Consider the following 26,685-nt stretch of genomic DNA (forward strand, 5'->3'; position numbering starts at 1 on the left):
GGACGTGACTTCCTGTGAGCAGTCCCACGATAAACACTAAACGAGGTCTCAGATTAGGTTATCAAGAAGTTAAGGTACCTGTTACCACCAGAAATTGTAAATGTAGTCAGAGACTATGTTCTACTTCTGGAACTACTTCTGAGGGATTTGTACCATGGATGGTACTGAGCTGTGACAGTTAAATGGTCACCAACCATATTTGGTGCAAGAAATAACAGTGAATTTAATAGATGACATGACTTTATAACGTCATTCACATACGTTCAGAGTCTGTTTTGAGCTGATATTTAGATAAGAATTTGTACTAGAGAAAAAAAGTAATTCCTCATGGCCACAGAAATGACCCGCTGGGTAATACTTAATCCTGTTGATTTTTTAATTTGCAGTAATGTGGAGGAAAGATGATTAGTAATCAGGGAATGAAAAACAGTATTATAAAGTTATGAGACTAATAGGAACTGCATTATGGCAATCCATAAATGGGTCTCTTGCCACTACTAGGAATTTGTGAAGGGTGTTCACAGGACTCTCATAATTTTAAGCCTGAGAGGGAAACTAAAATCAGTCTGAGAACTTCTTGTGAGATACTGGCATCTAAAAGAAAAAGTCTCGGCAGCACTTTTTCCTGCAATGGTCTTTTGAGGGAGAGGGATGAAAGCAAAAGAAAACAACAGAAAAAGCTTGAAAGCTTTTTACAGCACACTGTACTACCAGAGCAATGGGTTTGGTAGCTGTTTTACTAGCTGGTTATCTCCCTGTTCAAATAAAGCTTCAAGCATCCTATCTACAGGCTACTGCTTGTACCCCTGATCAAGTATGCCCCACACATAACACACCGGTTCCTGCAAACTGAGCAGCCCACTGAGCAGGGCGATATAAGCAGCCTCCAGTGGGACAGAAAGAGGGAGCGCAGACTGCCTGAGCCAGACTGAGCTTACTCTCCTCTGAACTGTATCAGGGAAAATTTTGTCCTGCTGGCTCACAATTTTAATGCTCATTGGGGGCAGGACAGAGATTTACTTGAATTTGTATGAGAGCCAAGTGTTTGTGAAAATCCCTAGGTCTCCAAATACCTCAAGCTGCTTGAAAACTTCATTTTGACATTTTTTTGCTAAGTAATTCACATCATTCCAGATCAGTAATTATCATTATTATCTCGTGGCAAAAATAGTTTGAGGTTGGATTCTTATATGCTCTACAATCCTTTCCCACTGCTCTGCCAGAAAAAAGGCATCTTGATGTCATGAGACTCCCCTGCCTGTTGTAACCAAAGGGCCATAGAAATGTAATTGACAGCCTACCTAGTGCAAGTAGACAAGTGCCTTTCATATTATTAGTGCTTGACATAGTGAAAAGAAAATTCTGGAGTCAATTTTGGAACAGGTTTATAGAATTTGGCAAAATATGGCAGATACTTGAATCTGAATTGCCTATTCTCTACCTGTTTGGTAGTTACAGCACTTTGCTCTTGTGCAATTGATTTCATAACTTTTATTAGCACCGCTTTTATTTTTAAAAGCAGTTAATATTGAATATTAAGTAGCAGCAATTGATTGTGTTTCATAGTATAAATACAGCAACAGAAGAAAGTAACAAGCCAGGGGGTACTTGGGGTACTTCTGCTTACCCAGTTAATACTGGCTCTCACAAAATTTCCACCTGGATCTTTGGCAATACAGTACCTACAAATTAATCTTATTAGCATTCATCTCACCTAACTGCAAGTCTTAATCTACCTTAATTATATGTGATGTGCACCTACTCCCAAAAATGGGCTGTATACTTCATACTGCCACATACCATGCCATTGCTAAGATACCCTAAAACTAGTGCCCACTTCTTAATGGGTTTGTGAAAACTCCCCTTTTCTGTTGGCCCTCTTCAGATACACTGAGCTAGCCCTGTAATGTGCCTAAATTTTTACATGCCTGTACCATAGTCTACGACAAGACCTTGAGACACAGTTTGATGTGCCCCAAACTGAGGGTCCTAGACGTGGAGACCCATACAAACTAAGCTCCTGTAACTTCAGACGACTCTGGCGCCCATCAATCTCACCATTTTACAGCAGAAACGCCAAGCCATGACTTTTGTGTCTCACCCTGCCACCGTCACTCCTGAGAAGTGTCCCAGCTCCCCTGCCTGCCTGCCCCGACTCTGCAAATTGATGTGACAGTGTAAGTGACTACAGAGAACTGTCAGCTTTAGGAGACGACAGATGGGTTTGAGGAAAGTTAATACTAACCCAGTCTTCTCCTTAGCACAGATAGTTAAAATCTCTCGATGCTGTTCAGCTGGTCAAGCTTGTTACCAAGACGTGAATTGGTTAAAACCAAGTCAATGGTACTAACACATGCATGTAAGAAACATAAAGGTAATAGCAGCCCAGGGTTATTGAATTTCTGTTCACTAAAGCTGCCTTACCCCCAGCCATTTCTCGCAGTCTAAGTGAAGTTGGGATCCCGTGTTACTAGTACTACTAGTTCTACAGCTAATGGCTTTTCTGGCCAAAATCATTCCTGTGCACACCCTGAATTTTCAGTCAATAAGTATGGGTTTAATAGACCGTGAACCTGATCAACAACTCTGCTGAAAACTCTGATAGAAGAACAGGTTCCAGCTTCTCTCCTCTACCCCTGCCCACTGCACAGGGAAAAGAAAGGTAAACTGCAGTCAGAAGCTTAAATCTTTCCAGAAATTAATTGGTGCAAAAAAGTCAGTTGCCCATCAGATCTTTTGCTGAACTTCTGGCTGATTTAACCCTGATTTTTTTTAAAATGCAATGTATCTGTGTCAGATTTTAGACTAGCAAACAAAAAGCAATATTTAAAGTATTATTTTAAGTACGGATATGTTCAGAAAGTGGCATCTTCTTTCCTGCAGTGAGCAACGGGGGAAGAGAAATCAAAAAATCTTAGCAGAAGCACTATTCAAATACTGTACAGTGGGACTTATCAGATCACTGACATCCTTACAATGGTAGAAAAAAATATTGGCAAACTATCACAAGGTGCATGAGCTATAAAACAGGATGTGCTGGTGTACTAAACCTTGACAAATGGGCAGATTATCCCATGTTCCATCGTCTTGACATATTGAAACCATGTTGTCTAAGTCAGGGTAACGAATCTGGAATCCTTCATGACAGCTGATTATTAACTTATCGCCAGTCCTGTATGTCTTGTTATGAATCTCTGCATCTTCAACATGTGGAACAAGGCAATCTGTGACTTCATGAAAAAAAAAATAGCAACTTAATTAAAAAAACATGGCTAGCTATTCAATAATCAAGATCTTAAGCAAAAGTTATCAGTCAATGTAAGTGCTCTGCTTAAACTCTTTAAACTCTTAAAGCTCTGTTTGGAAAATACATGCATTTCAGTAAATATGTCCTTTCCCTAGTCAACCATCAGTTAGAAAGTCTATAGCACTGTAGTAGAAACTGACGTGCTACAATAATGGATCATTCCCCCAGACTTTTTTAAACAAACAAAATTAATAGCGTTTAGAAAGACTGTTTTTAATTTTGTCCTTCCATTCATCATGTGTACAAATTACACCGCACAGTCTGACTATCCCAAAGTCCCATGTGAAGGCAGACTCTTTGACAGCACTAAGGACAGGATGAAAGAAAAGATAAAATACAGATGTGGCACGAGGAACACAGAAAAACTGCAGTTTTAGCAGAGAGACAGATGAAAATCAGGTACATTTACAAGGGTTTATCCAACTCCATTCCACAGAGTTCATTACAAGAATACCTTCACTTTAATCTCATTGATTCTGTTTTAAATCAGGTAATTTTATGCGCCTGAATTCATATGCCTTTAGAGGGCGTGATTTTTAAGGCCCTGAGCAGCATCTCAAGTGCTTGTAGAAGACTCTCAACAAGGGAGATGACTGCAAACCTCTAGTGATATACAGGCATGGGCTCTATTACCTGTCTGTGACACATGTATTGGACAGTCTTGTATCTCACTGTATATACCAGTGACAAAGACACCAAAATATAAAATAAAACCCAGAAGACTAAAAAATGAAAGATGTGGTGGAAAATGGAAGGAAAGGGTGAGGCAGGGTAAAAATCCCTCTGCTAATACTGAATAATTAAGAGAAAAGCCAAGAGGATATGAAGGAATAGTCCAGATGACTCAAAGTTCATCCTCCTCATAAATGCAAAGTGAGATTATACAGAAGAGAGGAAAAGATTAAATACTGGGAAAATATAATCAAAATTATCTGTTTGTCTGCTAGTACTCAATCCATGACAGAGATGGTGATAAAAGTTTCCAGGCATCAAAACCCACAAAGTATTTCAAATAAAAGCAAGACAATAAAAATACTATAAGCCTGGTTTATGCCCTTTTTTTCCCAACACTTCTACTAGAAGAGCCGATTATCTTCATTTAGGAATGCAATATTTATATAAAAAAAATTGTTTCAGAAGTCCCTTGAGACTTGCATAAAAGAGAAAGTTTCTGCCATTGTCATGCGTAATTCTCGCTGAAGAGGAAGAGGCAACTCTAAATTTGTATTTAGCAATTAATTAAGTAAAACAATAGCAACAGCTTGCTTGTTTGCTTAGAAGCACAACTAGAAGCAAGATAAACTGTCATTTAGCGTAGCACACGCAAACTACTAAGACCAAATGTATTTCATAATGCATTTATTTATTTAGGCAAACTAGGGGATCTATTATTCTGAGACTCCATCACTGAATTGTACTAATATGAAGTGGAAGACTGTTGCTTCCCCAGTTAAAACATATTTTCCTTTGTACCTTCCCATTATAGGGATGTTTTCTAAAATACATTGTACTTAGCTAACATTTAGTATGGGGCCTGGAAATATTACTGGTCAAAAATTCTCCCATTTCTCTTGTTCCTTTTAGCTCCTTGGCTGCTGCTGCAGGTACCTCCTGCTGCCTCTAACAAGAAGGGCTGGCAGTCTGCCAGGTGGTCTGAGAACTTGCAGCAAGACGTTTTATTGGAATTTATTCATTTTTAAATGCCCAAGTCTGGGAGGATGCGTACCCTAACAGAAGGTTATAAAACGCACTGGGCTGAGGATGCAGACGTCACCTTCAAAGACGGGACAATTTTCTCTCTCTCTCTCTCTCTCTGGCAAGTTAATCAGCAGAGGAGACAGCAGAGGATGCCCCATAAGAAACGCCTGATGCTAAGCCTTGAATGCTGTCACGAAGAGGCTGCCCTGGGCACCCCCGAGGATGGGAGGAGATAGATGGGGATCCTGTTCCGCGGCCATGCAGGAGGAGGTCAGAGATGGATGCCAGAAGATAACGCCAGTGAACAGCTCATTCTCTTGGCATAACAGCTTTCTGTTGCTATACAAATAAAAGAGGTGTGTATATATACACTGCAGTAAAATACGAGATTTCACTTTCAAAGCAGAAGAAATTGATCCTGTAACAATGATCTATTACAGCGACTTCATCCCCATTATTCCAAGTAACAGCTATAGATCGAATCGTTTTAATCAGCTAGACGTTGGCAGAGAACAGTGATAAGTTGCTCACTGTACCATCCTTCGCCTGCGACATCCTGGCTGACTTTGGTAACAGGCCTATTACAAGCCCCAGCTAAACGCGAGACCAATGGACCACGGTATTACAGCTCTGTTTCCTGATGCCTTGTGAGCAAACGCTGGCTGAATTTGTATTGTTTAACACTTAGTCAGGCATAAACTGCAGTAGCCACCTCTCCGCAAACAACTGGATTAGCTGGCACAAATTCTGCTTGGAAAAGCTGAGAATAAGTGACTGGATTTTAAAATGTCCTGTCCTAGAAAATAAACTGCTTTATTCTAAGTACTCTTCAGCAAATCCATGGAAGCTGCTAAACCATTTAAGGGAATACACGGTCTTTAACCAGCACCGAACAGCAATGGCTATGACTTACACTCCTTTCTGGCAGTTTTACATGATCTGCTTACATCTACCGTGTGAATATTAAAATGGGTCAGCCAAAAGAACGCCCTAGTTAGGAACACACTTCTTATCTTGCAGAGGCACAAAGAGGTGGGGTGCAGCTGGCAGGCCCGACAGCCTGCCAGGTGCAAGGGCTCATCTTGACCTAACTTTCATGAAGGTGCAGCTTTGTACATTAGGAGTTCTTGGCTTTAGCAAACCAAGTGTGTCCCCCATCACAGGAAGATTGGTCTGAAGAGTAAAATTTGTTAAACACTGTCGTTATAGCGCTTTAGTTTATGTGCAAACCATGCATCATCTCTCAGAACTGTTTCTTCCAGTCCATGGGGAAGGAGAACCACCCTCCCTCCTCCCAAGAGCACCTGGACCATAAAGGCAACTCAGAAGGAAGGCATGACCTGGACACTATGGAGATAGACACACCATCCATGGGTACCAGCTGGCTTGGCATGGCTTGTGTCTATTGCAGGTGAACTCTTACCCTCCAAAAATTGTCCCTGGTCCACGCTAATCCAGAAGGTCCTTGTAGGAATTGCTTGGGGAGTACTACCTGACATTGGCCAAAACCACGTCAGGGACCTTTCTAACACTGTAATAGTATGTGCCATTGAAGAACAGCACCCTGGCCCGTGCTCTGGCACTGTTTTGTTTACTAGCCTGTATGTAAACTCAAATGCAGAGGTCCAGTGCTCCTATGTAGCTCACTGTGGAGCGGTCTCTGAATTAGCCTTGACTACATCTAGCCACAACACTGACAGGCTGGAACGGAGAGGAACAGGGAGAAAGAATGAAAGGAACATCATGAAGAACGGGTTAAATGCAGGGACAGCTCATCTGGACCCTGTGCTCTTAAAAGTAAACATTTAAGGTCAGTATTGTCTCTTGCTTTTCACTAGTGTTCAATCCATAGTACTGTGTTAGTAGGATAGTTCTGTGGATGGCAAACACAGTATTTCAGTGCATATTAAATAACACCTTCTCTTTATTGTCTTCGCTTGTATTACAACAGTGCACAGAGACTTCGCCTAAGATCTGTGGCCATTGTGCTCAGCACAGGTTACAAACATCATATAGTGCTTGGAACCAGGTTTAAGGATCGACAAACACTGGTCAAGACAGATAAGAGATGGAGAAATAAAAATATTTCAGTCATCTCACAGATCCAGGAACAAAGGCAGAGAGAAATGAGTGCTAAATGTCATACAAGAAAACTGTAGCCAGACTATGTACTAGTCCACTACTTTTACTGCAGGTTTATCATCCCTGTCACTGGGAGAATGAGGCACTGAGGACATCTCGAAGGCATCTGCCAGCAGAAGCACTGGGAGGGAAGGGTACCGCTCTTCGCTTGGTTGCCATCCCCACGTACACTGTAAATTTAGATTCAATCTCATAGGAAAGAGGTAGCATTTGTTCCAAGTAGGGCAACAGTCTCAGCAGCCACATTATCACAGTGGGAGAAGATTAGATTAAAGTGTGAACAACATGACATATTGCTCTTAAACAGTAAATACAAAATTCCTACCTTAGAGCTTTGGTATTTATGTGCATAACCGTATTAGGATTGATGGAAGTTACAGTCACAACATGCTGTAGATCAACATGAGAACATAACACTAAGCACACAGATTTTTGACAGGGCATTTATTGGGCACCTAGTCATGCAACTTCCTTCTCATACTGACACTTAAAATCTCCTGCCTCTTAACGAGAAATGACAGACCTATAAAATCAAATTGGTGGGATGAAGAGCTCCAGGCAAATGTATTAGTTTTAAAATCAATTACATTCTGAAACGGGTTGCTTTGCTTCCTTTGGCAAATAGCATTTGTTTGTGATTAGAGATTGTTCTAGTAAACACATAATGACAATTAAATGTACATAACATATAGACATAAAATTATATGTAACCATCCATAGTTGAATCCAAACTTCTGAGATGAACTTAAAATGAACTGCAGTATTGAGTGTTTTTACTGTTCAAGCTCAGCTGGCAATATCTGACATTTACATATACTGGGATGAGAGGCATGTATAGCATACGATAGCAAACACGGCAATCAGTCCCTGCCTTAAATGGGTAAATGCAATATAAAGTTCATTTTGCCTTCTGATAGCTAATGATGAATGGTAAAACATTAACTTCTTACTTCTCCAGTAGTTGCTACAAATTTCAAATTTCTTTTTATATATCATTACAGAATTTCTGCAATGAGGGCTTTTATGTATGTCATTAGACAGCTGAGAATTACAAACCCTGTTATAATTCCTCCTTAACTGCTCTCCAGATGTGCCCTGCTACACTACCCACCTCCCTGTCATGCTCCTCTCTCATGATTCTGCTCCCAGTACACAAAAGGATCACTCTAAAATGCACTTAAGCAAATGCTTAGGTCTCATGGATCGCCACTGAACCTTTGCTTAGTATTTCTTCTGAATCAGTGGTTGTATTGTGCATTGGAAAGAATCAAATTCTGTCATCTATTTTTTTTTCTTATTGCTAAACCCTAGGATTGTTTTGATAATACCTGAGGTATTATTATACTGTTAATCAGGAAAGTACTTAAGCACTTGCTTCACTAAATTCTAAATCAGGGTCCTACTCTTCAGTCCAAATAATAAAAAGCATTTTTGCTTTAGTATGCCTAATTTTGAGCACAGAACTTTAACAAGACTAATCACATAATTACAGTTATACTCAAACTTAAGTGCTTTGCTTGATCAGAGTATTGGCTTGCAATCCTTTTTAAGTGTTCTGTGCTGTAAAGTAATGATTATCTCTTAAGCAACTGTTGTCACATCATCCATCACATTCTCATCTTCCAATTTCTTTCTTTTTTAAAACCACCCAGCTCAAGCGTTGATCACACTGCCATCAGTGGCAGTTTTGCTGCTGATGGCATTGTGATCAGAAACTTCCTCCACAGATTTCCACTGGACTGGGGGGGTCTGGGAAGAGGTTTGAATATTCAATAAAACATGTTAATGCTTATTTTAACAACTGCAGTGGATGATACAGGTACTATTTCAAAGATGCACATCAAAATTCCTAGAAGCTACCTGCAGTGGTTAAGAAAACAGATTTTCCAAGCATTATAGCTTTTTCTGGTAGTTCAAATACCCCGTTTAGACATATGCTGCTGTCACGCTACATGCATTTTTTCGTAAATAACCATGAGATGAGAGACAAGGGCATTTATGAAAGGTGGCTGTAACAGGAGAGGGCGTGCATTTCATACATACGTTATTTTTAAAGGCATCAGGCTGTTTCTTTGAAGCTGCCCCACACCCTCATTATGAGCAGGTGTTATTGGCCCCCATTGCCTTTATGTCCTACACATCAGCTGTCGTCTCAGTGCGTACCCCGAGAGAGCTCAAGACTGTCTCCCTCACGGCTCTGTAGCCTGTGGTCTCACACATGTCCCGGAGTCCATATTTTACCAAGACCTCTCCTGCCAGCAGGGCAGCTACCTGAAAGTCCATGGACTACTTACCAGCTGCCCCTGGCTACTCTCTCCAGTATCTCATGCACCACTTTCACACAGACCACCGTTCAGGGTTGTTCCCTTCACGTGTATCTCCTGAGCATCATCCTCCCAGGCCTGGCTTGCTCCTGTTGTGGCACATCCCTTCACGCACCCCTGTTCCGGCACAGGATTCTCATACCCACCCACGCATCAGCATAAACAAGTACTTGCAGTTTTTATACGTGCTGAGTGATGCATGATCCTATGCGGCAAGTGTGTTTATGAGCCACGTAAGTCTTTGACTACTTTTGAATGGAGTCCCTGTATTTATCTGATTTTAAGTGATGGAAGGCATCCTGAAATAGAATGTATCTCGCTCCACCTTGAAGACAAGAAGGCAATGGCTAATGACTTCAGTGGAGAAGTCACAACACTAAAATGTACACACTTGATTTAACTAACACTTTTCATGTCTGTTGATTTTAATAGCTCTGTTGACCAAAAATAAATTAAAAAAAAGAACAAGTTACAACTTTAATATAGTTGGTGAAATAAATCGTTTGTGCTGCTTGGATGTATTTTTGGCCAAAATCTACATGTGTGATATTCAAATTAATCCTGCCTCTATCTAACTCCTAGAAGAAGAAAGTAATTTAATGTCCTAATTATTTAAAACCAAATATAATTTCAAAAATGCAATACAATAAAAATAAATTGGTTTATGCCATAATAGTCTGAATTATCTCAAAGTAAACTTCTCTGTGACTTTAAACTTCTGCAGTCCAGGCGTATTTGATTTTCCTACTTGAATCATGCGCATGTCATAAAATATAATTCTTTAAAACTCCTGATTAGCAGCAACAGTAGCATTGGAAATTCATTATATTTTCCTAGTGAGATATTACAGAAAGGACTATTAAGTGGACACCTTTAATAAATAGTTACAAACAGTTTACTGATACTGGAGGTTGTTTTTTCTCTCTGCATCAATTTGTAACTAGGTAAAAGGAGAAGTATATTATCTTTTTTCCTTCAGATTTCTTGATGTCCCTTTCAACACATGTGGATGCGCACCCACACAGCCTCTCACAGTACAAATTTAACTGACAAATGGGGATTATGGGTGGGATGGATGGGAAACGAAAGTATGTATCAAGTAAGATGCAGTGAAATGGACGCCAGTCTTCTGTGTTTTGTGCTGAGACACACGAACATGGTACGTGGACAAGTGAGAAGAACTGACACTGATGAAGTGCTTTAAGAAAACTGACTTACCTTCTTGTAGGCACACAGGTTTATCACTTGGTTTCCAGCTCAGGGAGCCATTAAAGTGTCTCACACAAAGTTTTTTTGAAGTACCATTAAGCCTGTATCCTTCTTGGCAATGAAACCGGACTACCACACTTTCAAAGAAAACACCTGCACTGGGTGTCTTGTATCCATGTTCAGGAGCTCCAGGATCAGCACAAGCGTGTAGGTCATCAAATCCTATGTCAGACAAAGATACAATCAAACTGTGTTCATTTACTCCTTGTGCAGCCGTAGTCGTGCTTTTTCTAGGTTCTTCCATTTGATATTTAATTTTCACGACGGCCTCACTTCATCCATTAATGACCACTAGCAACCCTATTTGGGTACCAGGTACTCCAGACTCGGGAGAGGACCAACCTCCAGCTACAGCAGAAATACTCAGGTGACAGAAATACTCCCGTCTTGTCGTGCAGCTACTGAGGAAGCAAACTCAACCCCACTCCTCAGTAGCTGACCTGGATAAAAATAAAGCACTTGACCCAACCTACCAGTGGGGATTGCACAGTAATGTATCTGTAATTACTCTTGGGAGCTATGGGATTTTGGAGGTCTGGTACAGTCACTGGAAAGAATAACCATGTGTCAGAAGCCAAAAGGAAGAGGAAATAAAGAAAAGGGCGTGAAGCCTAGCTGCCGTCCAAAGACATAGTAACTAAACCAGAAGATGAGCTGCTAGGTACCAGATTATGAGCTGGGAGGGAGCTCTACCACAGGGAAAAGGGACACATCCAGTGCCCCTTTTGGATGTATGTGATCCCCCTATCACGTTGGCTTGGTGACCCTACCAAATTCTTAAAATGCTGTTATGGGAGCGCTGTATTACTTCATTGACGCCAGAAGGGAGTTTGTAAAGCCCTTTACTTCCACAAAATTAACTGCAAAATTACAAACAAAAACCCAACACTTGCAATCATAAAATGTGACTGTTTATCACTTTATCAAACTCATTTCAGTGTCATTTGCATTGAAGCTTTTTTTTTTTACTGCAAAGCAACAAAGGTTTAGTACAGCACTGAACAAGTACTGCATACTGAAAGAGCAAATAACTTTGCAACAGGAACAGCAGGGGGGCAATTAATACCGGTGGGGAGGGATGCCTGGAAAATTTGAAAATCATCGCATTGTAGCTTTAATATTTTGAGTTTAAAAGAATAGTATCAGAAAGCCTCAGCTAATTCCTGCATGATAAGCATGACGTGCCTCCGTGGTACAGTCAGAGAGAAGGAAGATATTACAGTAGAAGACTTTTCAAAATAAATCTCCGTTTTCTGAGGCCAAATCATTCCCTTCACCAAAGGGCTCGCTGTGCCGCTATGGCAGCCAAATGGAGAGCACTGAAGGTGGTAAAGGGCTCTTGCATTTGAACACTGAATTTCTCTCTTCAGTCTCCCTTCAGCTGAAGGCTGTCAGCGGAGAACAGAAGCACACGCTGAGCCACTGTGTTGTATGTCCAATTACCTGCTGCCGCTGGCAGAGGCAGGGCACACCGTGGCGTCACCAGAGAGGATTGCATTTTCCTGCCTCCGTACACGGCTGATTTTATGTGAGTCCAGGTCACTGCACTGAACTCCCCCACCAAGCTACAATTTCCAAGAGGTGACCTGATGGCCAGAACCCAGACTGAAAAACTACGTGCCATGCATGCCGGAGAAAGCCATCGCCTACACCCAGCCTCTGCCCCTCTGCAGTGCTCCGATACCCGGGGCACTTCACCTAAAGAGATTTCACTGATGTCCCCTCTCTTCGCACTGCTGAAGCAGCACAAGAGCAGCAGAGCACCTGCTCTTATGCGGTTTTACTCCTCCGTCCAGTGAAGTTTATCGTGAGAACTGAAGGGTCAGTGCAGTAGCCAAGTCAAACAAATCTCGGAACTTCACGCCTGCTCATCTGCCGCATGGCTCGAGACCTCCAGTGCAAATTGCCCAAGACTCTCTATCATTTGCTAACATGATGAACAAGGAGAAATACAGTCATTATGTTCATGGGATTACACACTGTAGGCAATACTTAATAATAGAGAAGGGCTGTCCATTTTTACTGGAGATTGAAAAGAAGCTTCTTAACGCTTCAGGTAGCAAACCCACATCCTTCAGTAAAGTCAGTGATGATCTTAATCATTTTCCATTAAACCAAGGGATAACATGACATTTAGCTCAATTTTGTTACTTCGGTAATCTCAGAATTTGCAGTCAGGCAAGGAATATTATAACCCACCTTGAAATAAGTGTCCTTTGTTACTAGCTACATCAGGGAAAAGTACTCAACTGCCTACTACTATGCCTCTGCAACTACAGAAAAAAGAAAGGTGCTGAGGTCACATACAATTTGCCTGGTAAAAAAATGAGCCGAGCTCATTTCTCAGTTTTCATTAAGTCAAATATGCAAAGTTAGAGATTTTGGGACCGTCAGCACAAAAGCCAACATAGAAGGCAAGAATGTTTTTTTCCCTGGTGCAGCCTAATTCTGTGACCCTACTGCCACTTTTCTGGTGACCTTTCACAAGATTAGATTTTCATTCCTCCAAGGGATCATTTTGCAGTAAGTTGGCCTCTTAGGTTCTTTTTCTCGAGCGCAGTTTGTGAGCAGACAAATCTATCCCCAAGGGGAATTCCCAAGAAGGAACTGGATCACGAATGGAAAAATTGAATTATGTACCCTCTGGTTTCTACAAAGCCAGTAGCCAGCTGTTATTCAGCTACTGAATAAGAGACGACACATGGAATCAGCACAGGATAACTGCTTCCATGCAGCATTTCCATTGCTTGTTCCTGAAGCAAGGAAGAAGGAAAAAGCCTCAGGGAACAGCCAGTTAGGTGGATTACACACACAGTACGGAAACTTCTCTTGGCAAGATCATAAAGGCAAAGCAAACAAAACCCTAGCCCCAGCTTTTCTCCACAGATATCAACAGTAGACTTGGCCCAAATCTTAGTCCTACTAAAATCAGTGGAAGTCACATGTACGGCAGGCCTCTTTTTGAAGATGTATATGACCCAGGCAGAAAGCAGTGAAGCCAGCGCTGTGCCACCTCCTCCTGCGCTTTGGCTGGGAAGGAGGCAAGGACGTGTGCGAGGGAGGTACAGCGAGGCTGGCCGCTGTGCAGAGGATCCCCCAGTGCACAGAGTACCGCAGGTGTTTTGAAGGGGCCATTACAATCTAGAGAAGCCAGGAACGGTTCTGATTTTCACCGGGGTTGCTCCTCTCGTGCACAAGAGGTGTGCTGAGTATTTCAACAGCTTATTTAGCTGAGAGCTAAGTCCATCAGTCTTCCAATTTAAGTGTGAAACTTCTGGTACAATATTCAAGAACAACAATGCTGAAACATCCCTGAGAATTGCCATCTTCCAGTTGTCCTTAACGATATCAGACTTGGACCCATTACATAATAATCCTTTTCATGTAATCTCATCTAGTTAAGCTCCACCCTATCAAAAATGAGTAAATGCATGTCTTTAATGAAATACAGCTTGGTGAATTAAGTCTTTTTTTCTCACTATCTTTAGTTTCTTTCCTTTTTCAAAGCTATGCATTTAAAAGCAGCTACTCAAAGTTGTGATACAGTCTTTTTATAATGGCAGGAGTAATCTCACGTTATAGATGGGACATCTTTTGCTTTGGTCCCTTTAGAACCTGATGAAACCAGCCAAAACAGTTTTCCGCCAGACCCACAAGATAAGTCTTTGGAAAGAACCATAAAAGTTACACAAATGGGAAAGCCAATCTTTGGTTATAATAGAAAGGCGTTATCCTGCAGGAAAGAGTATATCAAATAATATAAAAAATAACTGAGAACTACAATGGATTCTGTTTCTTTATAAACCCTTCAATGAGTCTTTGGGGAAAAGAATGAAATTTTACTTTGACTACCGGACTTTTTCTCATGATTAAAAAGAGGGAAGGGGGAATCATCAGCACCTACTAGTAAAAACTATACAACACACTTGTCAAATAAAGCAGTAAATTTTCATGTTATGTATATAGTAAAAATTTAGTAAGGTCAGCAGCCATCATCATAATCAACACTGCATCACCAGCAACAACTTTACGGGATGCTATTGTATGGCTTTAAATCCTAAAGTAAAGACTACACAATTGCTGCTGGAACTGAGTATTTCAGTATTCAAAATAGCTTAATATTTAGTCTAAGTTACAGACTTTCTGTATCGTGGCACCTTTAAGGGATGTTGTGTAAAATATAATGAACAATAATACCTTCTGATAAGGTTAATGAGTACGTAAGGTCATCATGACCAGTAAAACATGCAGTTGATACAGAATATATTTTGGTTGTGGTATTTACCATATTTTTACTGTTGGACCAACAGAAGATCATCAGAAAATAGCAATGCTCTTAACCTGCATAAAACACAAGCCATTTGTCTGGGTTCCTATTTTACCTAAATTACTTGGTATTGTCAGTCAGATATAAATGATGTCAAATTAATCAGAAGACTGAAAAATAAGCAATGCCCTCCTTGGGGGGTAAAATGAGCCATTATAATTCATTTGAATGGACTGTATTTCTAGAATTTTGTGCTATATGTTCTCAAACGTATAATGATTCATCTTGTCCCTGATGAAAAGCTTGAAATATTGGAAGCCAGGGGAAAATTACATATTTGTGATGACAAGAAATCATGATAGCCACACCTGAACTTCAGACATGCCTGAAAAAAGGCAGGAAGAAGAATCCCTCAGCTCTTCCCATCAGTCTCTATTTCTCTGCACCTTTTTCTCAGTTTCCTCTTTTGTTTTCCTTGTTTCCTTCTTCCCTCACCTCCATATCTTACAGCTTCTTGTAAATTCATGGTGCTGGCGAGGTGATTTCTAATCTAGATTTGATGGACTACTTTGCCTCTAAAACTGCTGTATAGCATTTCACTGACACACTGCTGATGCATGTTAGCTCAGAAATGGCTGCACTCATTCTTGAACAGAGACATCACTCTCATCCCAGTTTGTTACATACACACAGTGAAGGAAAAGTGACATGTAATGTGTAATAACATTAAAGATATAGAGTAGTTTCAGTATTTGTCTTCAGTAGGATGGAGAATGGGTTTCTCATCCAGCAAGACCTGCATTTGAGTTCACTAAATCAGCAAGCCCTTTCCATCTCAGTCGGTGGTAGAGGGAGGCAGCGACTTTGCAGCCTGTGGCAGGACCAGACTGCCTGCATGCACATTTTACAAGGAGTCTGTAAACACGGCAGGAGCAGGTTATCTTAGGCCAGCTCTCAGCAAAAAGCCGTATTGGGACTAAAGCAGAAGGGCCACAAGTGCAAACATGCCGAGGGCTTGCTTGTCTTGTACAAAGGAAAAGCCATTTTCATCCCTTTAAGAGTTTCTGCCCTGTTTCTGTGAAAGCCATGCAGGCACAGCATTTTATGCCTTTGGCTGTTTATGCTTCCTCGCTGTTGATGACGTTAATTGAACTATCCACATACCCCTGTAACAAGAAAAGGAAGGATGTGCTTCGATTAGCATCTAGCCTTGGAAGTGAAATGAAATTATAAACCTGTGATTTCATTAGTGAAATGGCTGCTAAAATCTAAACTCTCTTTAATCCCCTAAGGGTCACTAATGCTTCAGCTTCCCCGAGACTTCAGCAGCTTTGTAAAACCCTGCCCTGTTTAAGATGTGAATCACAACCTCCCTTCGCTATCCTTGCAGAACATACTCCCAACTCCCCGCGCTGTTGGATATCCCTCCTCACTTGGCTGAGCCTTATCCAGGGCAGCCTAACAAACCACTGCAAGAAAGGGAGAAGTTCAAATTACTTTGTAGGAGAAACAGAACAGCAAATAAGACCTCCAGGGGGTGGGTACTTTGCTTAAGCCACAAGTTGATCTATAAAATCAAGAACACCATTAAGCTTCATTCTCCTTCATATAACCCGAGTGTCATAGCAGAAAAATAAGAAAATCACTGTATAATGCAGTTCACGAGCACCAAAACCAACCATTTGCAATAAAAAATGAACACGTAAGCCCTGCACAAAGGGCAACAGGCTCCAAGAGAGGCAACTGATCATTCAGAAGGCTGAAAGGTTGCCTCATTTGCAATTCCCCATTTTTCTTATCTTTCCATTTCATGCCCTCTTCTCCCCCAACCCTGGCCTCCCATCTGCGTTCTCCATCCTCCTTCACCCCAACCCACCCCAAGCCAACTCACCACCTGCCCTTGCACCATCCTATTAAGACCTCCACGCTCCCAAATCTTGCCCACCACCATGCTCACCACCTCTCTTTCTCCTCTTCTCAATGTGCGCTTGGAAAGGAGCAATCACGCAGAGATGCTCCTAAGACTGATGGTCAGCTCAACCTTAAAATCCCTACTCAGGCGTGACAAGTCCCTGAGCATTTCTGTGCTAAATCAAACTGACATCTCCCTGGAAAGCCTAAGGATTGCTGCTCCCTCCAGAGTGGGCACAGGGGAGGGAATGTGGGGAGCCGTAAGCAGGACAAAGTACCCACGGAGGGCAAAAGGGGTCTTCCAGGAACCACGCTGGAGCTGCTTCTGCCTGGGAACCTCACCAGGGAGAAAGGGGGAAAAGCCGCAGTGTCAGCAGGGCAGGTTCAAGGGCTCTGCACAGATGATTGCAGATGTAGTAACAGCATCTTTATTTCAGGGGTCATGCCTCCAATTAGTTACTCCAATTACCGTTCAACACTCAGGGATGATAGCACACCCCAGCTGGTGCTTGACAAGCGTCATACAGCAGGGAACAAGCTGAATTTTCTACCCATGGAGGTGATCACCATTTTTAATTTTGAATGTGAACCTTGATACGGGATTCTCTTATTGCTTTGACATTAGGCTAATGCATGAGGAAAAACCACTTAAAACTGCTGGAAAAGGAAGATGGTTTAGAATACAATCAGCAGAACACTTCAGTAAACCCACAGCAAACTAAAAAGATGCATTTATTTCTTCTCGAAAATGAGTTTCTTCTAATTAACATCTTAAACAGCACAGGCCTGTCCCTTTACTCATAACTTCTCACAATTAATATAGCTATGTCATCTTTGTAAATAAGCCATTTCATTTATAATGCAAGAAGCACTTGTTGCTTCCAGCCTTTTGTAATCCAACAAGTCTGACTGCATAATTTATGAACCCTTATGAAATGTCATATGCTACTGGGTGATCCTCTGTACCTCCCATCACTTAAATGAAAAACAAAAGGCAGAAAGTAAATCTGCTGGTGGCTCTGCTGACAGAGCTCCGTTCTTCCGTGTTTTTATTACGGAAAGTTACCATGGCTATCCTGGGGTATGATTCAGGGTGAATAAAAGCCAACTTATCACACAAGAAATCCCACAACCTCCTCCCAGTTCCTAAACTTTTAAACTGGATATTTAGTTTTCGAACAAAGCCATTGAAAATGATAACACTTGCACACTGAGGCCTAATCTGAGGCCAGTTCGAAACAAGCATTAGGCAGAAATAACTAAAAACCTGAAGCCAGAGTTTGTTCAGCTTTCTGCAAATATAAGGTGAATATTTTCTTCATTTTCATTTATTCAGCTAATTCAGTTTAATGACTAGTTCTATTCAAGCTGCAAATTCTACCAGGAGTTACAAAACTAGTTTTTTCTTTTCTATTCTGTGAAAAAGCAGCAGGTGAGAATGAATGACTTCTTCAATTTCCTTGTTACAGATAATATTTCACGTTTCTAAGTGAATTTTAAATATAAAATGTGCTTAAATAAGCTTATTTTTATGCATATTTATTATACTTAAGGTAATTTTAACTACTTTAAAATGGTAGTTCCACGCTTCTTATCTGAACCCTGAGTATCTATGAATTCTAACTGCAGACAAACATGCTTTGACATAGATGATGAGTTTTTGAAACAATCTAATTAAAAAAAAAATCAAATGACATCTTTTACCATAATAAAAACAAGGATGCAGTAAGTGCACATTAAGCTTTATATATGCTTCAATAAATGGGCACATACCTACCACATCCTGCTATTCCTTATGCTGATAAGGCACTGTAATAAAGATGGCATTTGCCAACAAGTGCTTGTTAACTGGTGACCCGTAAGAATCATCATAAGGAATTAAATATGTACAAATCCAAAATATAAAATATTAATATATCACTTATGCCAAGGTTTCCTTTTTACTGATTTAAATGAATAAGTGAGCTCATTACTTTGACTTAAATCAACCAACCCCACTTATATTTTCATCCTCATATGTAACATTTTATATATTATATGTCTAAGGTTTTCATTAGAGTTGCACTATTGTCGATGTGGGAATCCAGCCTTAGGTCACTAAACAGGATTAATAACAACACAGAAAGCTACTAATAAAAAAGTGCCAAATAAAATAAAACTATACTCCCATAATTTCAAGAATGTTATGGGCCTGGTGTGTTTTTAAAAAGCAGTATCTAAGTATTGTTGTTTATCTGTCCCATATTTTTAGCACTCTGGAAAAAATTAATTACCGTTACCAAGAGTTAGTTTAAACATTTTGAGTCTAGACAGGCATCCCTTAGGAAATATAGCAGAAAAACGTAAAAAATGAATCATGAGCTAGTTACTATAGTAATATTTCTTCTAGGCCAATAGCATATAATCTTATTCATCACAGCAAATCCAAAGTAATGAAATGTCACACTGTTCAGCAGAGATCCTTGTTTCTATAAGATGCAGGAATCAAATACTCAGAGGTATGAGTTGATATTTATGCTCTAATCAACTACAGACTTCCCTAGATAACGCTATATTTTTATTGCACACAACAGTATGGTAATCCAACGCTTTTTGTTTTTCAGCTGTACTATAGAAATTGATTTTATACTTTCCCAAGAACAGGCAGAATTGGATATAGGGACAATCAGGATTAATGTGTGAATATTATAATATTAAACTTTTAAATAAACTGCACACTAGAGAAGACTGAGAGACAAGGGATTTAAAAGGCTGGTACATACTTAAAGCAGGAGAGCAGCCAGGCAACGTTTCCATCTTTTGCACTTGATTCCTTATCACAAATCTTCTGAAGCTTCTGGATACTCTGACAGCTCTTATGCCCTACTGTGATTTTTCTCTATATGCACCTACCCGTGAAACTGTGACCCTTCCTCTTAGATGGGGACCTCATCACAGCCATCCATTTTTTATTCGCCTTTTCCTCTGTGTATGTTTTGCTTGCTGGTACTTATTTGGTTAGCCTTGCAAAGTTGGGGCATTATTTCCCTACAGGTCTAGAAGATGTAAAGGCAGGTAAGGTGGTTTTGCCAGGTTATTTTCCACATGAGGATGGTCATTGTGCCTTTCACATTTGCTTGAGATCACACTGCAAAGCACTTCTACCCAAGTAAAGCTTTTTGAAAGAAAGCAGGTAATATCCACCGGAAAAAAATACCCTGATTGATTTTGGTCCTAATCTGGACCCAAGGAGAACTTCTGATTTCCGTCTATATTGAAAAGTGACTTTACGTTCCTATGTTTTGCTATTAGCATTAAACACAGGTTTTAGTCTGTTGTTTCCCTTCATGAGAATGCATTCACTAAAGAAAAATGAAACAAAGTTGGCTTGTTATTTTCCAAGAATGAGACAAACCCACAAAATTGTATAGCAAGGAAGCAGGAATCCAGCTGGGCACAGATAATGAAGCATTGTCATCATACCAAAACGCTTGTTACTGAAATTATTAATTTAAAATGCTCTGTCCTGTGAGTTATTCTGTCCATACTGAAAAGACTGCAAAAATCAGTAGTAGGTTAAGATGATGCAGAAGCATATTTTTTTTCCTTTCTTTTTGACTCATAATTGTGTTCAATTTAATTCCTCAATACAGGGTAAAAACTCCCCTAAAATTTGTTCTGGACACTATTTAAACAGCTGGTTAGGAGCAGCAGATAATATATGTAACAGCAGATAATCCAGTTGCAGGGCTGCCTCCATTAAAAATCCTCATGTGCCCATTTCCCTGGTGCAGTCCTACCCCAGGACCTCCCAACGGCTGGAAAGCGATGGCAGGCTGCTCGCAGCACCAGAACAAGCAACTCGAGGAGCAAAGTCGCAGAAGAGCTAGTGAGCGAGACGGACACATGTATAATTAAAACGTTGTGCCACTACAGAGCCATCATATTAACCCCCTAAAAGAAATTTCCAGAAAAATGTCAATGACAAATTTCACTGGCACACTCTCAATTTTTGCAGCATCATCAAAAAATCTCCAGTGTGTGAAGTCCCCTCTGGCCCAGTATTTCCCCTTTCAACACAATCTGTTTCCTCTCTAGCCAGTTTCTTATCAATTCCACAATTCTTCTATTAATCCAAATTATCACGTATACCTTCCCTGGTGGCAGTTTACTAAAGTCAAGCTAGACGATATCTGCTGCACTTCCCTTCCCTGGGAAACCAGCTGTCGTCTCAGGAGATTAACAGATGAGTCTGACACAATCTTTCTTTAATACATCTATGCTTTATTTTGTATCATACCGCCAAGACTTTTCGTTTCTCTACCTTAAAAAAACTCTAAAATCTTGTGAATTATTAAAGTGAGAGAACCAAGTCCCTGATTGCCCAGACCATGGGGTTTTCTTTTCTTTTTTTTTTTCTTTTCTTTAATCTGTGGGTATTACAGGTAGTGTCTTAGGGCACTACTGTAAGTCACTCCCTTTCAGTTATGGATATGGCAGTGAACTTATGCAGAAGAGGAGGAAGCTGAGGACAGAAGAGAAACCGAAGAAACCGGAGCAGGAACAGCAGGAGCGACTTGGCAAAGGTGCAGAGACGGGAAGTAGTGACATACAAAAATATGTTAGCCTGGAAGCTGACTGACAGCTGTTTGCATGGTGATACCACTAGAAGATAAGAGAGAAGGAGATGGGAACAGAAGAAGCAGCCCAACAGGGTTCCCAGTAGGCTAAAACAGGGAGATAGAGCGGAACAAGAGGGAAGAGAGGGGGAAACCCTGAGTCACAGGCAGCAGGGCTAAGAGGATGGGCAGTGCCTGAAACAGGAACAGGGCATCAATGCCAGGAAGATGCCTGGCAGGACAGTTTTGGAGGCTGGCAATACATTATGAGAGCCTTCTGAAGGGTTAATGGCCTCTCCTTTTGGACCAGAAGAACCTGATTATTTTGTTTTCTGCTGACACCTCTAAAAACTACAGACTCCGTAATGTACTCTGCATTGACAACACTGAAGTCGAGACTGTCAGATGAAATCTAATACACTTTATGTAACATATACACATTGCTGCCAGTCTGTTGAAAGATTGGGAGTTATGGCACTTGTGCACAGATAATAGGTAATGCTGAGCTATCTGATGCTCAAAATATTTTCATAAAAGCCAATCTGAAAATCACATATACTGGTTAAATTTAAAGACTACGGGCTTCTGTTCTTCTGAAAGTATTCACATCCCTACCTATCATGAAAATAGATTCCCATCATTTTGAAGGACTAGAGGAAGAAGAAGAAGAAGAAGAAGCAGCTGTTATTAAATTTTTTATGGTACTGTAAGTTGATTAGCTGGGAGCTAGGGAAGGTCTAAAACTAGCAAAGAGATGGTTCTTTGTTCTGTTCAAGGGATAAGAGTTTTAGCCACCCAAACAAGCAATTCATTTAAAACTTATTTTTGTTAATAGATATTAATCTGAGGATTTCTGCAGCTTCTCTTTCCCCAGAGTGTTAAATGGTTCTTTTCAGAGCAACAGCTGCAGCAAACCTAGTTAAAATAAAAAGCAGGCGGTACACAGATCCATACATATGCTTTGCGAGAAACAGGCAGCATACCCAGATTTATATGTGTGCCAGTCCCCTAGGATGTCATAATTGTGTTTGTTCTTTTAATAACTTTAGGCTCCAGTGATCAGAATAAAAATTCTATGCTGAAGCTAATGCTTCATCCTTAGTTCACCTCGCTACCCTGAATTATATAGTAAGCAGACTTAAATAAATGCAGGAGTCTGGCTCCCTCCTTACACCATAGACTCCAGCCACACACATAATGGGTTGCCTGATTTAATTCAGGGTCTCTCTTTTCAAATCTTACTTTGTTTTTACAAAATATTTGGCTCAGCCATTTCTTTTTATAACTGCACAGATTTTTGAGCCTGCCTTCCAGCGTTCAGCGAATTGCGGTCTCCACTGATACAAGCAACACATCAAGCTTCCTGACTTGCAAGAACAGTTGGGTTATTTAGACAATTATGTTCTTCCTAATTATTATATCTACACTTTACATCTACAGCCTCTTTCTATAAATGTAGCCCAAAATACTGAGTTAGTTAAGCAGCTTATTAAGTAGGCATGGCCTTTCAGTAGCTATTGTGACTACAGCATGCCAGTACTAATCTTATGATTATAAATGATTTTTTACTCCTATAACCAGACTCCAGATACCCCTATAATGAAGACAGACGTATATATATTACCAGTTTACACAAGGTGCCCTGAGACAAACAGAAGTAGGTCATAAACAGCACGGGCTAATGGCACAGTGCTGAGTAGAAAGCCAAACTCCAGCCAGCCAGTACCTTGTCCCATATGCCTTACTAGATTAAGGTTAAAAGTGAGCTGAACGTGCCTAAATATACTGCCATTTTCAGTTTCTGACCACCTTAGAAAGATTTTGGGGGGGGGTAATCTGACACCATCTTGAGCCTCATTTGAGACTAGAGGTGAACTGCTTTAGGAAGTTCAGACAATTCTTGCAGGCCTTGCTGGATTAGGCAAGACTAACAGCTTTATTTTGTTATGCATGAAATTCATGGGTATTTTTTGCCTGCAATAACTCAAAAACAGTTTCACAACAAAACTCTGAACTTCACTGTTGATAATGCTGAAGAAGAACATTGACATAGTCCCTGCACCAGTTTCCTGACCATTACACTCCTTCCACTTTGCTAGTCCTCCTTTCTCCTCCTCATTACCAGTTTTAATGTCCTCCTGAGAACAATAATGACCCTTTCTTTCCATATCTCCTCTATCCTCACACAGCTTTCTTCTGTGGCTCTGTTGGTGCCACTTTCCAAAAATCTCACTTTAAATCTTTTCACTTCTTCCCATTCTACCTGATGGGAGTCATCCATCATGACTTGGCATCTAGTGTTTGGTACCAAAACTGCCTTTCTAGAGCTGCCTTAAAGCCCATGTCTCCTCACTATTCCTACTAATGTCTTTGCTCTCGGGTCAATCCCTGTCAGGACCCTGAGGGCACTGATAGGCCTTAATGGCCCTGACTGACTTCACCTGGGACCCTCACTCACACCCTCTGCCCATAGCCTAGGAGCTCCAGGTAGCTCAGCCCTGGGCACCCAGACCTTGCCTGGGCTATGCTTTAGGTGTGCCTGTCTCCAGCCCTGTCTCTGGCCCCATCTTCTGGGTGGCCCTTGGACCCATGTTGTAGACCCGTCTCCTGCTTCTCTGATTGGGTGGCTCCCAGACCTGGTTCATCCTCTGACTGTCTCTGGGGCTGTTGATGGACCCCATTACCAGCATCAGCTCTGCTGAGACCCTGGGGGACCGTGCCCCAGTCAGTGAGGGCACAGCCGTGCTGGGGTCACCCTTGGCTCCTGGCTTGTCCCCCTCTGTGGAGCAGCGCCGCTCCCGCTGCTCCCTGATGCTTCAGCCAGGCCACACATACCCCCAGCTCCCTTCGCTGCTTTCCTTTCCTTGCTTTGTGAAGCTCAAGCCCCTCGTCCTGTTCTTCCTCACCATACATCCCTATTCTCGGTTCTTTCTGTGCCCTACCTTTCTTCTACGTTATCCCTGGGGTATACATTTAGCTGCTTAGTTTTTTCTCAGGCTTGAATTTATCTTTTTATGACACCTCCCTATCCCCCCATTTTTCTCCATTCATGTCCTGTTGTCTTTTAAACTCCTTCTCAAAAGCCCACTTATTTCATTTATCCTTTGCCAGGCCCAGCTGCATTCCACTTTGAGGGTTGCTCTCCATGAGGCCTTTGAGTTTAGGCTATAAAATCCAAAGACAAGAAAGCATCTTTCCACACTTGGTGGTCTCTTACATAGTCCGCCCTAACTGTGGCCTGAAAATTTTCATCTTTTAATTAGTTTTTTGCATTCCTGAAAAAACCCCACAGGCACCTTCTGGCATTTCTTCACCTGCCATTAATTTTCTGTGAATACATCGCTGTACCTAAAACCAGAGAGACTGCCATTGATCTGATCTGCCTTATTGTTAAGCAATACTTGGTCCCAGTATAAAAAGAAGTATCTCTGCTCCTGATTTCTGACTCGAGCCATTTCGTAGCCCACATGCTGCTCAGGAAAGACGCATCAATCATCACACATCAGGCAGGAGTGACCTCCACAGGTAGTTACGAGTTCCAACACTGAGATGTTGCTACGTGGTGTGAAGCGTACGGCTTGACCCAAAGATCTTTCCCACTCACAAAGCATGCCTGTCCTCCACGCGTTTAGACCTACTGCTCTCATAAAATGCAGTGTCTTCTGCCCTATCAGCATCATGTTGAAACTAGGCACGGTTATAGGAATGATAACCTTTTATTGTTTTGTTAAAGTTAAGATTAAATGAAAGGCTAAAGGACATATACACAATAGTGTAAAGGGATAAATGCCAACCTCATGTTTAGTAGCTGTCTTAACATGGGACAGGCAACTTCCCCCTTAGCACAGATATTACTCAGCCATTAAGAGAAGGACCAATGTCACTTATTATCCCTTGTTAAAGCGGTCTCTCGGAGGAGCAACCTGAATGTTTTGCTATGCTAGGATTAGGCTTGACTCATTAATCACAACTCTGCGTACCCCGCGTGCCACTCAGAAAGGAGCTGTGATGAAGGACAGAGCCCACGCACCACATGCACACATTCACATACATAAACGCACCCCGGGCTTTAGCTTCAGTCGAAATAGAGGGTTGAAGGATTCTTCTAGGGACTTCACCCTTCTTCCTGCCTAGCTAATTCATTTATATTGCAAGTTTAAGCTTAACTTCTTAAACTCAGTTGAAAAGGAACTTTCTCGGAAAAAATGCCAGCTAGGCAATGTTATCGATTGCGCCTGATTCTCCGAGGGAAATACAAAAGCTAAGTTCCTCTCACACGTCCAGCACTTCATAAACCAATTCACTCTGTAGCTTACTTGATGTCTTACTAGACATAATGCCTTGTAACTCTGCTATCTTAATGAAAATAACTATATATACATATATCCTTGTATATCTCAAAACTCAGCATGTTCCTACGTCATAGATACAATTATGCATACAGTACACCACATACCTAAGCCTAATTGGAAACTGAGTGAAGACTGAGGTAAAAACGACTATATCCCATGGAAAAATTAAGGAAACTGCTACTCCTCAAAGCCTCTGTACGCATTTCTGGCTTGAAACACCTCAGCTTTCTCTTAGGTGGCAATGGATGCTGTCTCAACTTTGTCAGCTGTTCTACATGGTATGGAGGAAGTACAAGAACAAATAATTCAAATTGGGATGAATTCAGCAATTTTTAAAAATTCATTTAATCAGTAATCAGGTAAACTTAATCTGATGCCAAAAACACGTCTTGTTACACTTACTTTTGAAATACAGCATACCCAAACTGGGAGGAAATTGTTTTAGTGTGCTTTATAACAGTAATAAAGAGTTATATTCTTTTTGGTAATGACATTGTGCGATACATTTTCTGTTTTGGGAGTAAGCTTCTGAAGTATTTTAATCTGTCCCATCTACCGTTACAGACCAGTGAAACTGTGAAATCCTCATGAGAATCAGGCCTGTATATAAATCCAGTAATAACCCACAATCATCTCTCCATTTTGGTTTTACTTACATTGTAGATACTAGGCTTTTTCAAACTTCCACCAACCAGGGGAAATTTGCCAAATACAGAACCCAGTGGGCCATTTAAAGAGATTTTGCTGCAAATTATGACTGCTGCATTTGTGGGCAGCTTTCGGTACCAGAGAGTGGAAGGGGAGAGGCAGAACGTGA

At 41.0% G+C, this 26,685-nt stretch overlaps 1 protein-coding gene across 1 annotated transcript in view; it reads right to left on the bottom strand.

Annotated features, from left to right (window-relative positions):
* The window catches only part of SUSD4 (sushi domain containing 4), a gene marked incomplete at its 5' end in the record, with an annotated part of 74,717 nt that overhangs the window by 21,152 nt on the left and 26,880 nt on the right, over positions 1 to 26,685 (bottom strand). The window contains 2 exons of the mRNA XM_076335333.1: positions 3,051 to 3,230; positions 10,690 to 10,902. Of these exons, the coding sequence (XP_076191448.1) occupies positions 3,051 to 3,230; positions 10,690 to 10,902 (393 nt within the window). The remainder of the gene's footprint in view (positions 1 to 3,050; positions 3,231 to 10,689; positions 10,903 to 26,685) is intronic.

This window comes from Aptenodytes patagonicus, chromosome 3 (genome assembly GCF_965638725.1).
Source record: "Aptenodytes patagonicus chromosome 3, bAptPat1.pri.cur, whole genome shotgun sequence".
NCBI classification, from domain to species: domain Eukaryota; kingdom Metazoa; phylum Chordata; class Aves; order Sphenisciformes; family Spheniscidae; genus Aptenodytes; species Aptenodytes patagonicus.